The sequence below is a fragment of the Sciurus carolinensis genome, chromosome 17 (genome assembly GCF_902686445.1).
Source record: "Sciurus carolinensis chromosome 17, mSciCar1.2, whole genome shotgun sequence".
Classification (NCBI taxonomy): Eukaryota; Metazoa; Chordata; class Mammalia; order Rodentia; family Sciuridae; genus Sciurus; species Sciurus carolinensis.
Window position 1 is genome coordinate 9,552,544 of NC_062229.1, and position 21,859 is coordinate 9,574,402.

Consider the following 21,859-nt stretch of genomic DNA (forward strand, 5'->3'; position numbering starts at 1 on the left):
AATATAACCAGGAAGGCTTATATGAAAAGTCAAGAAGCTAAAAATTTCCTGGGTGGTAGCATGCTTTCTGATATGAACTAACACATTAAGTAAGTATTCAGCTAATAGGGTGCTAGTTCTTACACAGTGTTTTAAACAATTGCAATCAAAGAAATTGGTGTCATTGTGAGTACTTGGCATTTATTTGTTCCCTTTTCTAATCATGTTTTCTTTTTCAAAAGTTGTACAAGCAGAATAGAAGCACCAAATATGACACATGTCTCATGGAACTCTCAGAGGACCCAGACCTGCAGCCCATCCTCCTTGGATTGTTCCTGTCCATGTACCTGGTCACAGTGCTTGGGAACCTGCTCATCATCCTGACTGTCAGCTCTGACTCCCACCTCCACAACCCCATGTACTTCTTCCTCTCCAACCTGTCCTTGACTGACATCTGCTTCATCTCCACCACTGACCCAAAGATGCTGGTGAACATTCAAACTCACAGCAGAGCCATCTCCTATGTGGGCTGCCTGACACAGATGTCACTTTTCATCATTTTTGGATGTATGAATGACATGCTTCTAACTATGATGGCCTATGACTACTTTATGGGCATCTGTCAGCCACTGCATTACCAAGTCATCATGAACCCTCGCCTCTGTGGCCTCCTAGTTTTGGTGTCTTTTTTCTTGGGCTTTTTGGAATCCCTGCTGCACAATTTGGTGGGATTACCATTTACCAATACCAAAAATACAGTCAGGTGTTTTGTTGGTGCCTTCTATGGTTTTCTTCCTCTCTCAGGGATCTGTTTCTCTTATTATAAAATTGTTTCCACCATTCTGAGAATCCCTTCATCAAGTGGGAAGTACAAAACCTTCTCCACATGTGGGTCTCACCTCTCAGTTGTTTGCTTATTTTATAGAACAGGCATTGGATTGTACTTTTCTTCAGATCAGTCATCTTTCACCAGGAAGGGTACAGTGGCCTCAGTGATGAACACTGTGATCACTCCCATGCTGAACCCCTTTGTCTACAGCCTGAGTAACAAGGACATTAAATGTGCCCTGAGAACAGTGTAATCTCAGGTGTGTGGCATACATTTGGAATGTCTTCTGGAAATGCAGCACAAGTAAACATTTAGATATTAAATCCAGCCTCCTTATCACTTTAACTTCAAGGATGATGTCTTTATTTCCTCATCATGTTTTAGAGTGGAAAGGTGGTTCCCAGGAATGGGAGAAGACAGAATGCAGAGCTTTTAATGAATGGTTGCACATTTTTAGTTTAGGAAATTAAAATTCTGGGAGAAGGTAATTAGTTCACTCTGTCTTTACATATGTATATGCTGTGTTTGGACAGGAATAACTAAATCTTCATTTTCTCTTCCCACATTCCAGACCCTATTTCCTATATACTACACCTTGCTTGGCACACAAGAGGCCTAAAAATAAAAACCTAATTTATGCATGGAATAGACACTTAGAAAAATAGGTTTAAAAGAATTGGTTCAATCAATGTACCCTTAACGTAAGTGATATTTTCCTGTGTCCAATGTCATCTATTTCAGAATCATTCAATAGAAAACAAATATAAAGTAGTCCTTGTTTCTGATTATTTTGTGCTCATTAGGGACTTTTAACTCAGCTTTACACAAAACACATTTGATTATTCAAAGATTACAGCCAAATATATTAAGTTCATGGAAAAGAAAAAAGAAATAAGAAGTGTAGAGGTAGAGAAAACTTTTGAATTAAGCTGAGGGATGTTTATAGTTTTACATCATTCCAGATTCCCATGCCTCCTCACAACTGAATTCATCAATAAACTCCCTGTTTGCTAAGGATAGGTTCTCTATTTGGAAAAAATATTATGACTAAATACATATTATATTCCAAGTGACTAGGGGCACACTTATTGAAGAAATGGGTGATACATTTATCTTCCCATGCAGTCTGCATGTAGCTGTGGAGAGATGCACACTTGCTGCATATTGCAAATGTCCAGGGACAGGAGGCTCCAGTGCTCAATTCCTGACCTCCTTCCAGAGCAGTGAATCCTCTTCTGCAGCCTAGTGGAAATATCATTCTCTTGTCAAGGTGAAATTTCTTGATTGGTGATCCTGGAAGAATTATTGCTGAATATACTTCAGAAATGTTTTGAAAGTATGTATGAAGGGCAAGAGGATGGATTTCATAATGAGGCTTTCTTTTATTTGTTGTTTTTAGATATACATGAATGTAGGGTATATTTTGACATATTAAACATACATGGGGTGGAACCCATTATAATTTTGATCCCATTCTCATTGGTGAACATGATGTGGAGTTACATTAGTCATGTATTTATATATGAGCAGAGGAGAGTGATGTCTGATTCATTCTACTTTCTTTTCTATTCCCAAATAGATGAATAAACAGCAAATTAATATTTAACTGAAAAGCAAATATTTAATAGCATGTACTTCATATGTAACATTTTATCATGATTTGAGTTATCTTCAGATTTAATTTCTTGATATTAATAACTGCCTTCACATGCTCTCCTTTCCCTTTCTTACACACACACACACACACACACACACACACAAACACACACACATACAGCTTCAGAAAGTCATAAAAGAGCAGATTTTCGCCCCCATACTTCCTCAGCCTTGGTGATCTTCTTCACCACAGGGTCACTGGTCATGCACTGAAACCTCTATGTGAGCCAAAATAAATATTTCCTCCTTTTAAGCTTTAAATAATTCTCCCTAGGTATTTTGTCAATGGGAAAAAAAGCTAAGATACACAGAGGCATTCATATATACATAAGTATATCTATACTCAGAATAGTTTTGTAGCTTCATAACTGTAATACCTCACCATGTTCCATAGTGGGATGGAGACACCTAGGGTCAGGGAGAAAAAAATGGGGAGATTTTGAATGAAGTGAAATTTTCAGTTCAGGTGGATGAAAAATTTCTGGGGACTGGTGGCACGGCAGATTGTGCCACAATGTGAATGTCAGAACGTCATGGAACTGTGCTCACTGAAAATGGTGGAAAGCACACTTTGGGCAAATTTTGCCTCAATGAGCAATGGAAGCAAAATGAAAAATTTATTTCAAAAATAAACCAATAAAATAAAAAATAAAAACATAGACACAGCAAGGTCAGTACTGCACATTCTCTCTCACACCTGGAAAGTGAGCAAAGTCAACCTGCATGTAGAGTAGTGATTTCTAGGAAGTGGGGAAGGTGCACGGGCATGGGGAGACTAGAATGATGGTTGGATGGGGATCAACATGCACTGTGTGCATGGAGGGAAATACCACACTGAACCCTAATAATGAGTAGGTTAATAGATGGCAATAAAAATGACAGGAAATAAGTAAATATTGCCCATGATTTCCAGCTTAAAGGAAAAGACAATACTCCTTAGTGGACATTCAATTCCTTCACTTGTTGTTCCTCTGCTAATGTTAGAAGAAGATGAAGTTAGAAGTTAGATGAAGAATGAGACCCAGCCTGGCTAATTGTGAGCTCTATTCATGGAGACTCCAAGGTCACAGAACAGTCAGCACACATCCTCTGCCTCCAGCTCTCCAACTTGACTCAGTGCAGTGGGACCCGCATATGCATCTCGTTCCTCCATGGCTGTCTGAATTGGGAAGTTTCTGCCTCTCAAGGTATTCATCTCAATCCTGAGGACTCAGACCAAACCTCAACTAAAGATTCAGCAGAGGGGAAGCATCAGATCTCAGTCCTTGGTCCTGACCCAGCGGAGGCCCAGTGCTACCTAGTCAGTGCCAAGGGAGGTGGTGAAGGGAGGAGGGGAAGTCTGGATTCCTCATCGTTGTTGCAGCCAGAGGAGAGGACACCAAGGTGCCATAGTTCAGCTGTGGGGACTGTACATTCTCTGCTCTTGGTGGTGGTGAGTCTCAGAGCTCTTATTTGCTGCTTTTCTTTCCTCCCACAATGGTTCCACTTCCCATAGACAGCTCACCCCTGAGAGGAGACAGTGGGTCCTTCCACCCTGGTCTATAGCACCACAGAAGATTAGGAGGGAGACAACGGGAATGAGGAGGAGGAAGACACCAACTACAACAATACGAAGCTCTCTGAGAGCTTTTTAAATCCCAAGTACTCACTGTGTGTTCTCTGTAGCTGTTTAGGATTGATCTGTATTGCTTTTCTGTTGCTAAAAGTGTCTACATTATAATGATTTCAAATGAAAAGGAAGAGATAACATTTTTAGTAACTTTCATGAGGCTATTAGGTAGGAAAGAGTGAGTTCTGTTTTTGCCAGCCTGTCTGATTACAGACAAGGGCTTCTTGCTGTGCAAACCTGGCAGGGAGTCCCCTTGACAACCCAAAAGTCCTTTTCATTTCCTGTCACTATGGGAAGAGACCCCTTGCTTAGTGTCCTGTTCCTTTTGTGAGCTCCTGCTATATCACAGAGCAGAGCAGTGGGTGACATTGCTCAATTAAAATATCCTTTGATCGGAAGCATAATTTCTCCTATTTCTTAAGTAGAACATTTAATTTTTCTTTGACAATAAAAATAAATTATATATTTGAAAAGAATGACTAATTCATTTCTAATTGCCCAGAGTCTATATCTTGGAGGCCCAGAAGAGACATCAAAAGTAATATCTCTCTAGATATTGAATCTAATATTTTTGGTCCACAAATCTTTCCATAATCAGTGTGGCTTCATTAACGTTGATGTTTTTCTCTCTGTAATTTTCACCCTTTCAGGAATGTCTTGTAGAGCTAGAGACCAGGTAACACAGCTGTTGTTTGCATCTATGTCATGGACATATGGGTCTTACAATCCTTGAAGCACATCTACATAATCAGTCCTTCAAAATCGTAGCAGAGGCTTTAATGGGTTAAAAAGAGCCAATAGGTGAAGACATTGGGTAAATCTTACAGCTTGGAATGAGACAAATTACAGTTTCACATTGTTCCAGACCTAGGTGCTCTTTAGCAAATATTTGTGTTGCTCAAAAGATCACTATTCCGTGACATCAAATTCTGTCTTTTTAAAAAAGTGACTGCAATGACCAATTATTTCCAGGTTTAAACTCCACTCATGTGCCAAGCATGTTGTGGAGCTGGTAACAAGTTAAGTTCAGAGAGGAGGAGAGATACATACATGTTTTTGTACAACAGCTGGTCAGTGACTCTGGACTGAAAGGGTGATTTTCTGACTGCCGTTGCAGGACACAGTTTCCCCTGCTGGCACCCAATAGCAATTGATTGACTGGAGGAGATGACATTTTTTGTTTAGGTGTCATGGAAGGATTATTAATAGACAGACTATGAGAATACATTGAGGGTGTTTATAAGGACAAAGGGATGTATTGATGACTGACTTTTTACTGGGACAACAAATGAGAATAATTGGTAGTAAAACTGAATGTGCATCAATTGTTGGAATTCAAAAAACTACCCAGTGCCCAAGTAGAGCATGGGGTTTTTTTAGTGATATGATATGGATAAAAGCATAAGAATTTTGAAAGTATTGTCTTTATAATGAACTCATAAATAATGTGTAATCATCAGGTAATTCTTTCCATTACTTGCTGGTACATCACAGAGAGTGTTAAAACCACCTCTATGTAAACTAGAATATTTCAGGGAAAAGACTTTTTTTTTGATACATATGGCTTTGATAAACATTAGTTGTTTTTAGGCAAGTTTTTTTTTTATTTTAACCAAAAGTTTTATAATCCATTTCATAAACCAAAACTGACATGGAAGTATTGACAGGAAAATCTGTCTACCAAATCCTGACAGAATTTACCGTTGGGAGACAGGAATCCTTCAGAAGAATGGAATCATACAGAGCTATCAATTATTCAAATTTTGCAAGTCATAATTCAAATGTGTATAAAATATCAGTTTGGAGCACACATTACTAAATGTTTGTATTTTAATGAATGCAGAGGGTGCTACTGCCTGGAATTACAGGTAATATTAAAGGATCATTTTCTGAAGTCCAGATAATATTCTAGGATGGTGGTTCTCAACCACATTGTAGTTCACATACATATAATGAGATGTCATTAGTTTGGGTGAAGGCAGAGAATCCATATATATTAAAATATCCACGGTAAATATATTGATAAATGAATCAGGTAACCACAAGTTGACACAGTTTCAAATCTTTCTGACAACGTTGAAGGGAGACCAATAGGGAAGGGGAAGGGAGTGGGGGAGGTAGGGGAGGAGGGAAAATGCCGGTATTGGGAAGGCGATTGTCACGTGATGTCAGAGGTTGCCTCACTGTGCCACAGTGAAAGTGAGATTCAGTGTAACCACGTGCACCAGGAACAGTAACTAGAACTCTGCTTTGAAATATGCTCATCCTGTTGCCCTTATAATGGTAGCTGAAAGGACTCTTTTTAATAGAATTCATCTTCTTGTGTTTGACATTTATTTTGTTATTTTAATCTGCATTGAATTTGATCCGTAATATAAAAAGTCTTTCTCTCAAAAACCTTTGCTAGGTACATAATGCTTATCTCCATTATATAGAGGAGGTGTGTTTAACTTATTTCCTGTCCTTTTCTCTTTTGTATTTTATAGAATGGAATCACAGTGTCAGCTGACAATGGTAATGTACCCAGGTGGTCTTCACGCAGCTGAAGTTGGGGAGCCGCAGTCCACCATTCAGGCAGGATGAACAAGAAACCTCTTAACTAGGCACAGGGAGGTTCCAACTCACAATTTACACTTACCTTATAGATGCCTGTGCTCCATGCTGAGGTCCTCAAGTGAAAATTAAAGGATTAACATCAGCCACCAGAATGGGATCCTAACTGGAATAAGTTATATTCCATGAATGTAGAATATATTTAAATGTGCCCTACTGTCATGTATACCTAAAGAGAACAAGCACAAAGAAGTATCATAACCATGAAGCAGAACTAGAAGGCCATTGTAGAGTACAGAACTGAGGAATAAGAGAACTCATGGAGATGTCCTCCTACAAAACACACTACTGAGATAGTATCATTGGACAAAGAAACTGCTAAATAATTTAAAAAGTTTTAAAAGAATTTCAGAATATTAAATTATAATTTAAACCTTGGATGAAAGATGCATTGTGCACTAATGCCACATTTGTGGTTAGTAATGTCACAGATTTTGTGTATTTAACAAAATCATATGTGTCAGAATTTGAAATTCTTCAGAGTAGTTTAGGAGTGACATATTCATAGTTTTGTGTTTGAAACTGGGTATTAACATCAGTCTTGTGCCTGCCAGGTAAGAGATCTGCCATCGTGCTAAATCCCCAGATGTTTTAGAATTTTAAGAGCAGAGTTCATTAATTTACCCAGATTGTCCTCAAGCTTGAGATCTGACTGACTCAGTCTTCCGAGGACCTGTGAATGTATTTGGGGACAATTGCTACTTCCTGCTTGTTAGACAATTTTTAAAAGGCAAACAGAAGTTGGGTGGAATCTATATTCATAAATGGGGATGATCATGACATATGAGAATATTGAAAAACTTCACTTTAATCTGTCATAGGATGCTTTTGTCTATAAACTGTCAAATTTAATTTAGTATTCAAATAATGGAGTGCCTACTTTAGTACAGTACTTATAAATATCCTAATGAAGAAAGTTTGTGCCATTGTCTTAGAATAAAACTAGGCATATTTGACAGTTTTTAAATTTTCTTTAATGACACTGAATTTTTTAAGTGGGAAGGATGTTCTTTATTCTCTGCTGCCCTTGAAGAGAGAGCTGCACTTTGCCGTGACTATGGCCTTGTTAGTGTGATGTTCTTGGTCTAACATTGCTCATTTCAGTGTCACTTAAGGATGTGTGTTTCCAAGGAAGAGAATAACACAGACGCCAATCATGCAAGAGTTCTAGGATTGTGTCTTTCACACTGAGAAAAGTGCTGAAGGAGTATCGAATTCAGGTGGGAACACTTCCCTTCTGCTTGGTACCTGGTTTTTAGTTACCTTATTCTAAGCTTTTTACCCCCCAAAATGTGCAAGCATTACTGAACTACACAATCATTTTGAACTCCCAGATATACAACTCTAATTTCGTTATAATTTACCAACTTTAAAGATATGGAAATTTTGAAGTTCTTCTGTTCCCCTTCTCAATTTATTAACCTTGATAATATGATATTGGTGATACTTTCACCAATATCATAGTTATTTATGTTTTAGTGACATATTTGGTATTCTTCCCATCTCAGGGATTCTTTTCTCTTACTGTAAGATTCCTCCATTCTGAAACTTCCATCCTCAGGTGGGAAGTACAAAGCCTTCTCCACCTGTGGGTCTCACCTGGCAGGTGTCTGTCTGTTTTAAGCAACAGGCCTTGGAGGGTACTTTGGTTCAGCCATGTCACATTCTTCCAGAAACAGTGCAGTAGCTTCAGTGATGGTCACTGTGGTCAGCCCTGTGCTTTACCCCTTCATCTACAGCCTGAAGAACAGGGACAGGAGATGTGCCCTGAGGAAGCTGCACAGCAGAACTGCCTGTTGTCAGTACCCATAAGTGTCCATTTGAAATGTACCTTGGAGAAGTCTGCCACACCAAACTTACAGAGTTGTGTCTACCTGTTGTTTTGCAGTTTCTGTGCTTTCATTCTTCACTGTAGTAGAGTGAGATTGGAAACTGAGCATTGTGAGGTCAAAACCAGTCTCAGCAACAGCAAGGTGCGAAGCAACACAGTGAGACACTGTCTGTAAATAAAATACAAAAATAGGACTGGGATGCTGCTTTATTTTTTGTGTGCCCCTGAGTTTAATCCCCAGTACCAAAAAACAAGAAAGTTAAAGTTCTAAGTTCTTTTTTTCATTCATTATTTTTTACCCAAATAAGGAATGAAAATAAAATGCAAGCGGTTCCTTATAAATTACCTACATGAATCAAATACACGAGGCTTACAGAACTCCAAATGTACAAGATTAGAGCAGACCCACACCAAGACAAATTTTAATGAAAATGACTAAAATACAGAATAAGGATAACAGCTTAAAGGCCTTGAGAGAAAAAAACCAAATTATGTATAGGGGAACACCAATTCACACCTCTACTATTACCCACCCAGACTCTCAAAATGAGGAAGTCATAGAAAAACATGTAATGATGAATGGACAGTAGAAGAAATCAAGGAGGAAATAAAAAAATACTTAAAGGTAAATAAGAACACCAACACAACATACCAAATTCTCTAGAACACTATGAAGGAAGTACTAAGAGGAAAGTACCTAGCATTGTACTTATTTCTTAAAAGAATAAAAAGTCAACAAATAAATGACCTAATATTACATCTCAAAGTCCTAGAAAAAGAGGAACAAATCAACACCCAAAGTACTAGAAGACAGGAAATAATTAAAATTAGAGCTGAAATCAATGAGAATGAAACAAAAAAACAATTGAAAAAATTGACAAAACAGAAAGTTGGTTCCTCGAAAAAAATCAATAAAATTGATAAACCCTTAGCCACATTAACAAAGAGAAAAAGAGAGAAAACTAAAATTACTAAAACAAATGATGAAAAAGGAAATATCACAATGGACACAACTGAAATATAGAAGATAATTAGAAACTATTATGAAAATTTGTACTCCAATAAAATAGAAAGCATTGAAGACAATGACAAATTTCTAGAGACATAGGATCTACCTAAACTGAATCAGGAAGTCATGTATGATTTCAACAGAATAATTTCAAGTAATGAAATAGAAAGCACAATTAAAAGCCTACCAATAAATAAAAGTGCAAGACCAGATGGATTCTTAGCTGAGTTCTACAAGACCTTCAAAGAAGAATTAACACCAATACTTCTCAAATTATTCCATGACTAGAAGAGGAGGGAACCCTTCCAAACTCATTATATGAGTTTGGCTTTGATATCAAAACCAGACAAAGACACAACAAGGACAGAAAATTTCAGACTCATATCCCTAATGAATATTCATGCTAAAATTCTCAATAACATTCTGGCAAGTTGCATACAAAAATATTTTAAAAAGATAGTGCATGACAATCAAGTGGGGTTCATCTCAGGGATGCAGGGTTGGTTCAACCTACAAAAATCAATAAACATAATTCATCACATCAAATAGACTTAAAAACAAGAATCATACGATCATCTCAATCGATGCAGAAAAAGCATTTGACAAAATGCCGCACCAATATATGTTCAAAAAAATTAGAAAATCTAGGGATAATTGGAACATACCTCAATATCATAAAAGCCATGTATGCTAAACACGAGGTCAACATAATACTAAATGGAGAAAAATTGAAAGCATTCTCTCAAAAATATGGAACAAGACAAATATGCTCTCTTTTACCACTTTTATTCAACATTGTCCTTGAAACTCTAGTATAGCAATTAGAAGAAGAAAATTAAAGGTATACAAATAGGTAAAGAAGTACTGGAACTATCAGTATTTGTTGATGACATGATTCTATATTTAGAAGATCCAAAGAGTTCCACCAAAAATCTTCTAGAATAATAAATGAATTTGTCAAAGTAGCAAGATATAATATCAATACCCATAAATCAAACACATTCCTATACATCAGTAATGAATCCACTGAAATAGAAATAAAGAACATTATCCCATTCACAATCAACTCAAAAAATTAAAATATTTGATAATCAATATAAGAAAAGAGTTGAAAACTACAGAACACTAAAGGAAGGAATTGAAATCTTAGAAGATAGAAAGATCTCCCATGCTCTTGGATAGGCAGAACTGATATTGTCAAAAGGCCATATTATTGTCCTTGAAACTCTAGCCAGAGCAATTAGACAGACCAAGGAAATTAAAGGGATGTGAATAGGAAAAGAAGAACTCAAATTACCCCTATTTGCTCATGACATGATTATATATTTAGAGGAACCAGGAAATTCCACCAGAAAACTTTTAGAACTCATAAGTGAATTCAGTAAAGTAGCAGGATATAAGATCAATGCACATAAATCTAATGCATTTTTATACGTAAGTGATGAATCTTCAGAAAGAGGAGTTAGAAAACTATCCCATTCACAATAGCATCGAAAAAAATAAAATACTTGGGAATCAATCTCACAAAAGAGGTGAAAGACCTCTACAATGAGAACAACAGAACACTAAAGAAAGAAATTAAAGAAAACCTGAGAAGATGGAAAGATCTCCCATGTTCTTCGATAGGCAGAATTAAGATTATCAAAAGGGCCATACTACCAAAAGTGCTATATAGATTCAATGCAATTCCAATTAAAATCCCAATGATGTAACTTACAGAAATAGAGCAAGAAATTATGAAATTCATCTGGAAGAATAAGAAACCCAGAATAGCTAAAGTAATCCTTAGCAGGAAGAATGAAACAGGGGTATCACAATACCAGAACTTCAACTATTCTACAAAGCAATAGTAACAAAAATGGCATGGTACTGGCACCAAAACAGACATATAGACCAATGGTACAGAATAGAAATCATAGAAGCAAACCCACATGAATAAAGATATCTCATACTAAACAAAGGTGCCAAAACATTCACTGGAGGAAAGAACTTATTCAACAAATGGTGTTGGGAAAAATGGAAAGACACATGTAACAAAATGAAATTAAACCCTTATCTTTCACCATGCATGAAACTCAGTTCACTGTGGATCAAAGACTTAGGCAGTAGAACAGAGACCCTGAGACTACTAGAAGAAAAAGTAGGCCCAAATCTTCATCATGTCAGCCTAGAATCTGACTTCATTAACAAGATCCCCAAAGCACAAGAAGTTAAATCATGAATCAATAAATAGGATGGACTCAAATGAAAAGCTTTTCAGCAAAAGGAACAATCAATAATGTGAAAAGAGTCTACAGACTGGGAGAAAATTTCTACCATATGAACCTCAGATAAACTATTAATCTTTAGGATATATAAAGAACTCAAAAAACTTAACACCAAGAATACAAAGAACCCAATCAATAAATGGGCTAAGGAACTGAACAGACTCTTCTCAGAAGAAGATGCATAATCAATCAATAAAAGTATAAAAAAAGTTCAATATCTTTAGCAATTAGAGAAATGTAAATCCAAACAACTCTAAGATTTCATATCAGTCCAATCATAATGGAAATTATCAAGAATAGAAGCAAAAATAAATGTTGGCAAGGATGTGGGAGGAAAAGTTACACTCATACATTGCTGGTGGGAATGCAAATTGGTGCAGCCACTCTGGAAAGAAGTATGGAGATTCCTAAGAAAACTTGGAATGCAACCATCATTTGAACCAGTTATCTCACTCATCCATTTATACCCAAAGGATTTAAAATCAGCATATTACAGTGATACAGTCACATCAATGTTTGAAGCAGATCAATTCACAATAGTTAAGCTGTGGAACCAACCTAGATGCCCTTCAACAGATGAATGGATAAAGAAAATGTGGTATGTATATATATATATATATATATATATATATATATATATATATTTATGGTGGTGTATATCAAATTTATATATAATGGAAAATTACTCAGGTGCAGAAGAGAATGAAATTCTACCATTTTCTGGTAAATGGATTAAGGTAGAGACTATCATGTTAAGTGAAATAAGCCCAAAAAACATTCTCTGATATGCGGATGCTAATTCACAATAAGGCCAGGGGAATAGAGGAGAATAGAATTACTTTATATCAGTTACAGGCAAGTGAAGGGAGGGGAAGAGTTATAGGCTAGGAATAATAGTAGAGTGAAACAGACATTATTACCTTATGTACATATATGACTGCATGACCGATGTGTTCCTACAATTTGTATAATCAGAAATATAAGATATTACACTTCATTTATGTATGATGTATTTAAATATATAAATGCATTCTACTGTCATGTACAACTAATTAGAACAAAAAAATTTTAAATTAAGTACATGAAAGAAGTGAATATTTGTAGCATAATTCATAATATCCAAGTTATGGAATAAGCCTAGATGGCCCTCAACATATGAATGGATACAGAAAATATGATATATATAAATATGTACACATATATAGTGATAAATGTGCATATAATACATACATACATATGTTTGCATACACAGATTAAAGTTGCATTCACTCATAAAGAAGAATGAAAATATGTCATTTGCAGAAAAGTGGATGGAACTAGGTAGTATCATATTTTTAAAAAAATTTTGTTTATTTTTATTTTTACAGACTGTAGTTTGATTCATTGTACACAAATGAGATACAACTTTTGATTTCTATGGTTGTACATGATGTAGATTCACACCATTTATGTAAACATACATGTACGTAGGTTAATGATATTTGTCTCATTTCACTATCTTTCCTTTCCCTGCTTCCTCCCCCCTCATTTCCCTCTACCCAATCCAGATTTTCTCCATTCTCTTATCCCCACACCTGTGAATCAGCATCCACTTATCAGAGAAAACATTCAGCCTTTGGGTTCTGGGGATCGGCTTATTTCAATTAGCATGATATTCTTCAACTCTATCCATTTACCTGCAAATACCATAATTTTATTCTTCTTTGTGGCTGAATAATATTCCATTGTGTATGTATACCAAGAGTTTCTTTATCCATTCATCTACCAAAGGGCATCTAGGTTGGTTTCACAATCTAGCTATTGTGAATTGAGCTGCTGTAAACATTGATGTAGCTCTGTCACTGTAGTATGCTGATTTTAAGTCCTTTGGGTATAAACTAAGGAGTGCGATAACTGGGTCAAATGGTTCCACTCCAAGTTTTCTGGGGAATCTCCACACTGCTTTCCAGAGTGGCTGCACCAATTTGCCACTCCACCAGCAATGTACGAGTGTGCCTTTTTCTCTACATCCATGCCAACACCTATTTCTAGAAAATAACCATTCTAATTGTAGTGAGATGAAATCTTAGCATGGTTTTGGTTTGCATTTCTCTAACTTGTTAGAGTGAAGATTTTTTCCATACATTTGTTGACTCATAGATCCTCTTCTGTGAGGTGTCTGTTCAGTTCCTTGGCCCATTTATTGGTTAGGTTCTTTGTATTTTTGGTGTTGAGTTTTTGAGTTCTTTACAAATTTTAGAGATTAGTTCTCTTTCTGATGTACGTGTGGAAAAGATTTTCTCCCACTCTATAGGCTCTCACTTCACATTATTGACTATTTCCTTTGCTGAGAAAAAGTTTTTTGGTTTGAATCCATCTCAGTTAATGATTCTTGCTTTAATTTCTTGTGCTCTGGGAGTCTAGTTAAGGAAGTCTTGTCCAACCTGAGGAAGTTTTGATCCTACTTTTCCTTCAATTGGTGCAGGGTCTCTGGTCTAATCCCTAGGTCCTTGATTCACTTTGAGTTGAGTTTTGTGCAGGGTGAGAGATAGGGATTTAATTTCATTTTGCTTCATATGGATTTCCAGTTTTCCCAGCACCATTTGTTGAAGAGGCTATCTTTTCTCCAGCGAATGTTTTTGGCATCTTTGCATTTCTACTCATAAATGATGAATCCTCTGTAAGAGAAGTTAGGGAAACCACTCCATTTAGAATTGCCTCAAAAATATATAAAATACTTGGGAATCAACCTAACAAAAGAGGTTAAAGACCTCTGAATGAAAACTACAGAACATTAAAGAAAGAAATTAAAGAAAATCTTAGAAGATGGAAAGATCTTTCCTGTTTTTATATAGGCAGAATTAATATTATCAAAATGGCCATACTACCAAAGGTGGTATGGAGATTCAATGTAATTCCAATTAAAATTCCAATGACATTCCCCATAGAAATAGAGAAAGCAATCATGAAATTCATCTGGAAGTATATGAGACCCAGAATAGCCAAAACAATCCTGAGCAGAAAGAGTGAAGCAGGAGATATCACAATACCAGACCTTCAACTATACCACAAAGCAAAAGTAGCAAAACAGCATGGTATTGGCACCAAAATAGACAGGTATACCAATGGCACAGAATAGAAGACACAGAGACAAACCCACATAAATATAGTTATATCTTAGAAGATAGTATCATGTTAAGCAAAATAAGCCAGACAGAAAAATATAGGATTTCTCTCATATGTAGAATCAAGAGGGCAAAAGATGAAGAAAGGATATCATTAACATAGAAGGAAAAGCATTAAGGTAGACAAACAGGATCAGGGAAGGTGTGTCAAGAGCAGATGAAGGCACAATCTGGGGAATAGTATTGACCAAATTAACTTTTGTGCATTAAGGTATGAAACCCACTGTTCTGTGTAATGAATATGCACAATAAACCAAGAAAGAATTAAAGAAGTAAAGAGTACACTTGATTCTTTCTTACTACTAGAAGAACCAAAAGAGTCTGGGCACATTCCTGTCTTTTCTTTGTCCTCCACTCATATGAGGACATTCCTAGTGATTGAGATAACAGGGAACATTTTGGCTAATTATGAGCTCTGTGCAGGGAGCCTCCAAGGGTTTACATAGTCAGTGTTCAGCCTGGTGGTTCAAGTTCACAGGATCATGCATCTGTCTCCTTCTTATTTTCCAAATTAACTCATGGTATGAGCTGCCAAAATAATAAATATGAAGTGTCATAATGACCAGAAGTGAAAGAATTACAACCCATGTATCTGGAAAAATCCACCTGAAATTCAGTTAACTGGTTTTGAGAAAGATAGGACTCAGAATGCATTTTGTGATTTTTACCCTGTTACACAAGTCTTTCAGTTTAAATAAAATGACTTATGTTGTTCAAAAACCAATTTAGCTGTATGACTAGGCCATTGTAGAATTCAAAGTCAAGAGGAAATAAATGTCTTCCACACATGTTTTATGAGGAATAAATAGGGTTGATACACATAAACCTAAAAAAAATAAAAAATATTCTCTCACTTTTCAACATTTGATATCCATTGATGGGTGCAGAAGACATTAATGCCATATTTGTAAGGTCAGTGATGTCATTTACTAATATGTGCATTTACCTACAACATTTGATATCAAAATTAGGTGTCAACCACTTGTCAGAATGAGACATATATATTAAACAATTTTTTAGAAAACAACAAACAAAAGGTGAATGACATTTATAAAGACAAAGGAGGGTAATGGAAAACCCAAGAAAAATGGAAAATTTCTGGGTGGTTATTGGAACAGAGCAATGCTTTCTGATTATGAAATATCATTTTTAATTTATTGTCTAGGTAATGCAGTCCTAGCTCTTATGAAGTGTTTATAAACATTCTAAGTCAAGGAAAATTGTTGCATCTTCTTAAAATAAAATAAGGAATATTTACTGCTTTAATGACCTTCAATTAAAATGATCTTTTTCTTAAAAGGGGAAGGATATTTCTTATTCCTATGTTCTCTTAAAGAATAGATTGTCTTTCACTATGATCATGGACAACTTATCTCTAATATCTTAGCTTTCTAACATTGCTCAGCTGGGCCTCTGTAAGGTAGATGTGCATAGAAGGAGGTAAAAAACAGATATCAACCAGAAAAGAGTGCTAAGAGCTTCTGGTTCATCACAAACAAGAAAACAGCTGAAGGCATAGGGAACTCAGGTGAGAAAACTGTACTTGGGAAATGCTGGATTAAAAATACAAACGTAGTGTCATTGGCCTATTTGTATCACGTTTCCAAACCTTTAATTTTTTTCCAATTCAAAAGGTGCTCAAGCAATATAGAACTCAAAAACCTTACATCTATATTGGAATTCTATCTCATGGGACTCTCAGAGGACCAGACCTGCAACCCATATTCTTTGGACTGTTCCTGTCCATGTTCCTGGTTACAGGACTTGGGAACCTGCTCATCATCCTGGCTGGCAGCTCTGACTTCCACCTCCACACTCCCATGTACTTCTTCCTCTCCAACTTGTCCTTGACTGACCTCTATTTCATTGCTACCACAGTACCAAACATGATGATGGACATCCAAACTCACAGCAGTGCCATCTTCTATGAGGGCTGCCTGACAGAGATGTCTTTTTTCATCCTATTTGGAAATATGGATAATATGCTTCTGACTATGATGGCCTATGACCAGTTTGTGATCATCTGTCACCCCCTGCATTACCCAGTAAGTATGAACCTTGTCTCTGTGGCTTCTTGGTTTTGATGGGTTTTTTGTTTAGTCTTTTGGAATCCCAGCTGCAAAACTTGATTGTCTTACAATTTAACTACTTCAGGGATGTGGAAATTGCTAACGTCTTCTGTGACCCTTCTCGACTCCTTAGTCTTGCCTGTTCTGGTACCTTTTCTAATGATTTAGCCATGTACTTTATTGGTACCATATTTGGGAATTTTTCCATCCCCAGGATCCTTTTATCTTACTATAAAACTATTTCCTCTATTCTTAGAAATCCATCCAATGGTAGAAAGCATAAAACCTTCTCCAATTCTGGTTCTCACCTGTCAGTTGTTTGTCTACTTTATGGAACAGGGCTTGGTGTGTACCTTGGTTCATCTGCGTCCCATTCCCCTAGAAAGGGTACAGTGACCTTAGTGATGTACACTGTGGTCACCCCCATGTTGAATCCCTTCATCTACAGCCTGAGGAACAGGGACTTTAAATGGGCCCTGAGGAGGCTGCACATAAGAAGAGTCTAATCTAATCCTAGGACCTGTGACATACGTTTGCAATTGAGGTTGGAAAAGTCAATGAAACTAAACATGTCAACTGGAAATCTCACATTCTTCTTTTCTCTCATTTTTGTTGTAGTTTTCTGACTTTGTTTCCTTGTCATATTTCCTAGTATTATCATCATTGTAAGAATTGGGAGGGGAAGTAATTTGGAGTTTTTAAAAATAGGTATAGTCTCAGTTCGTAAAGATGAATTATTTCTGGAAATGGGTGTTAGTGATAGCTGCACAATAAGGTGAGTGTAATTAATATTCCAAATAGTGTGCATAAAATGGTGAAAATGATAATTTTTGTTGGAAATATCTCACCACAATAAACAAATATTTGTTATTAAGGCACACTTTTACATTGCTGGTGGAGTTGCAAATTGGTGTAGCCGCTCTGGAAAGCAGACCTTTTGATCCAGTTATCCCACTCCTTGGTTTATACCCAAAGGATTTAAGATCAACATACTACAGTAACACAGCCACATCAATGTTTATAGCAGCTCAGTTCACAATAACTAGATTGTGGAACCAACCTAGATGCCCTTCAACACATGAATGAATTAAAAAACCTGTGGTATATATACACAATATATACAATGTATACATATATATATATATATATATATATATATATATAATGAAATATTATTCAGCCATAAAGAATAATAATAGTATGGCATTTGCAAATAAATGGATGGAAGTGGAGAATATCATGCTACGTGAAACAAGCCATTCCCAAAAAACCAAAGGCCAAATGTTTTTTCTGATAAGTGGAGAATGATATATAATGAGAGTGGGGGTGTGGGGAGTGAGAGAAGAATGGGGGAGCTTTAGATTATGTAGAAGGAAATGAGAGGGAGGGGGTATGAACAATGGGGGAATGAGACAGACATCATTACCCTATGTACATGCATGATTACATGAATGATATGAATCTACATCATGTACAACCATAGAAACAAAATGATGTACCCCATTTGTGTACAATGAATCAAAATGCAGTCTGTAAAAAATAAATAAATAATTTAAAAAGTAATAAAAAGGAACCTGCATAAACTATTAGAATTCAAATATTTATCTCACATGCACATATTACCTGAAATTTTTCAGATATTTGCATGATGTGGAAAGAGACACAAGGATTTTGAAAAGATTTTCTAACCATACACTCTCTAATTTAATTATATTTCTCCCCCAGGATTCACTATGCATCAAGTAAATCATTTGAAGTAGCTGCATGTGCTTCACACAGAGACTTAAATCTACATGCCTATGTAAACTACTTCATTTGGGGGGAAATAGGTGTAGTTAGATAAGTCTTAAGTTGTGTTTTGGTAAGTCTCAAAGGAAAATGATTATAGATACATGAATCAGTATGGACATATATGTATCTATGTAAAAATAAGCGTGCTCTGGGGTGGGGAGCAACTCTGTGGAGAAGAACTTGCATAGAAGGCACAGAACCTTAGGTTTAATCCCCACATGTGTAATGAGTATTGTTGACAAAACTAGCAGGTAATATTAATGGATCATTTTCCAAGTGCCCTGTAGGAACCTGGGGCAGTGAATGGATCTCAACTCTGATGTAGAAAAAACACCAAGAGTATCCCATGAGGATTCTCTGATTAAGTTGGTTTGGGTCTAATACAAAGTATCTTGATACTTTTAAATTGTTTTAGTCATCTTTTCATGACTGACAAGAAGACCTGATAAGAATGACTTAGAGGAGGAAACCTTTATTTTGGTTCATGGTTTCAATGGTTCAGTTCATGGTGGGCTGACTCCCTTTCTCTGGAACCAAGGTGAGACAAAAGTGTATGGCAAAAGGGCATGGCAGAGGAAAGCACCTCAGGATATGACAGCCAGGAGACAGAAAGAGGTCCACTCACTGGGGATGAAATACACATACCAAATCATGTCCCTAGTGATGTACTTCTTCCAGCCACACCCCACCTGCCTACAGATACTACACAGTTAATCCATTTACATGGATTAATCCACCAATTTGGCTTCATCTTTCATAATCTAATCATCTTTCTGCTGCAGCGACCAAAATCTCATGCCCATTTCACAAAGCAAAATACATTTAGTCTATTTCTAGTCTATAGTCTTAACTGTTTCAGCATTGCCCAAAAGTCCAAGTCCAAAATCTTACCTGAGACTCAAGACCAGTTCTTAGCTCTGAGCCCCTGTAATGATCAAAAGCGAGTTACAAATATCCAATGTACAGTGGCCTAGAGTAAACATTTCCTTTGCAAAAGGCAGAAGGGAGGGCACAGAAGGAAGGGATGAGACCAAAGTAAGACTGAAACCCAGCAGGACAACAAGTCCTGTAGCTCCATGCCCAGTGTCTGCAGCACAAGGCATCATGTTTTATCCAAAAGACTTGTGTATCTCCACCTGTATGGCCTTGCTGGTTGAGCCTACGTGGCTTCTCTTGATTTGTCTCTGCCTAATTTCTACAGCTTTTCTGAGCAGATATTCTGTTACTGGCATCTCTTAATCCTCTTGAGCTTTGACTTCCTTCTCACTTCTTCACTTATTGCCCTCTCACTGGCTGCCTGCAGGAATTCTAGCCCTGCTACACTCTGTCTAGCCTTCAAGTCCTTCCTTTGAAATTTTGGTGGAAGCCTTGGTGACCCCAAATGCCAGTCTACTGCATTCCTGCAGAACCAGGAAAATGGAGATGACACAAAGTTCTGCTGCCATTTTCAGGCAGTGGTCAGACCTCCTGGAACCATGACTGCAGCAGCTTCTGAGAGCCTGTGTGGTTGAGAATGGTGAAATGATTTCCCAGTACCCCCCCCTCTATAAGCAAGGTACCTTCATGGTCTTTTAACAAAGAAAATTTTACTTCTACATCCATGAGGTTGAGATTGGTATGGTCTGGCCGATTTCTGAGATGCCCTCAAAGTCATCTTATCTAATGTCTTTATGTAAAGTACTTAGCATCTCTTTAATGACCATAATGTTTTAAATAACAACTTTCTTGGCCCTAGTTTTAAATGTACTTTTCTAGCCAAATTAAAAGTTTTTCAAATCTTTCCATTCTGCTTTCTACTCCTGATTATCACAGTAAATTTGGTTGAAAACTGATGGCAATATCCATGCCACAGCATGAATGCTGTACTTCCTTGAAATTTTCTCTGCCAGATTATTTAGTCCACCACCTCTAAATTCAGTCTCATATAAAGTGTCAGAACATGGATAAAATAGAGACAGATTCTTTGCCAGAATGTAACAGGAATGGCCTCTAGTCAAATTTCCAATAGTCTTCTTTCTCCTCTGAAACCTCATAAGCTTAGTCTTCCCTATTGACATTCTGATCTCTGAGCTCCCACTATAATTTCCCATTAAACTCTGTTTATAAGATTCCATTCTGCATCTCCAAGCTTTTCCAAACTCTTTCCACAAATCAATTCCAAATACTTCTGAACCACATGGTCAGGTGAGTCACAGCAACAAACCCATTTGTCAGTATCCATTTCTGCTTTAGTCAGGTTTTTATCACCGTGACAAAAAGACCTGACAAGAACAATGTAAAAGAGGAAAAGTTTATTTTGCACCCTAGTTTTAGAGATTCATTCAACAGTCAGATGATTCCATTTTTCTGGGCCCGAGTTTAAGCAGAAGAGAAAGGCAGAAGGATGTGGCAGAGGAAAGCAGCTCAAGACATGGCAACCAGGAAGCAGAGAGAGGTCTGCTCACCAGAGACAAAACATACACCCAAAGTCAACCTGCTGTGATCTACTTTCTCCAGCCACAACCTACCTGCCAACAGTTACTACAAAGGTATTCCATTCAAGTGGATTAACCCACTGATTCATTTACAGCTCTCATAATCTAATTATTTCACCTCTGAAGATTCTTGTATTGTCTCACACATGAGTTTTGGGGGGAATACCACATATCGAAACCATAGCAAAAATATTAACAGGTAAACATATACATAAAGGAGAATTACATACTATATGTAATTACAGCAAAAAAATTAAAACTGTTTTATAATAGCACTATAAACTGTTATCATGTCCATTTTAGATATGAGCAAAAGTCCCAAGTTTATATGTATTATTTCCTCTACTTTTCTCTTTTATTTTTTTTCTGAATTATCTCATAGCATGTATTCAAAAATAATAACCTAGTAGCCTTCATGTAGCTGAGATAAGAAAATTGAAATTTAAGTGCTAGAAAGTATCAATGTGAAAATATACTAATTGGCATAAAATGGGTGGGACTTGAGAATCAGTTTTGGGGACTTTTCTGGTGCTAACTTCCTCAAATATACATGAGAGGGTTTTTGATC

The 21,859-nt window shown here is 36.7% G+C and overlaps 1 protein-coding gene across 1 annotated transcript; it reads left to right on the top strand.

Moving 5' to 3' along the window:
• Positions 1-263: 263 nt before the first annotated feature.
• LOC124967990 (olfactory receptor 1D5-like) lies at positions 264-20,328 on the top strand. Its single transcript, XM_047530404.1, has 3 exons — positions 264-704; positions 16,592-17,002; positions 20,224-20,328. The coding sequence occupies exons 1-3, from the start codon at positions 264-266 to the stop codon at positions 20,326-20,328; spliced, it is 957 nt and encodes a 318-aa protein (XP_047386360.1).
• The last annotated feature ends 1,531 nt before the right edge of the window (positions 20,329-21,859 follow it).

Coding starts and splice junctions, on each gene's coding strand:
- LOC124967990 (XM_047530404.1), top strand. CDS start 264: ATGGAACTCTCAGAGGACCCAGACCTGCAGCCCATCCTCCTTGGATTG. Junction 705..16,591: donor AATCCCTGCTGCACAATTTG/GTGGGATTACCA, acceptor CCAATTCAAAAG/GTGCTCAAGCAATATAGAAC. Junction 17,003..20,223: donor GTCACCCCCTGCATTACCCA/GTAAGTATGAAC, acceptor GCATTCCTGCAG/AACCAGGAAAATGGAGATGA.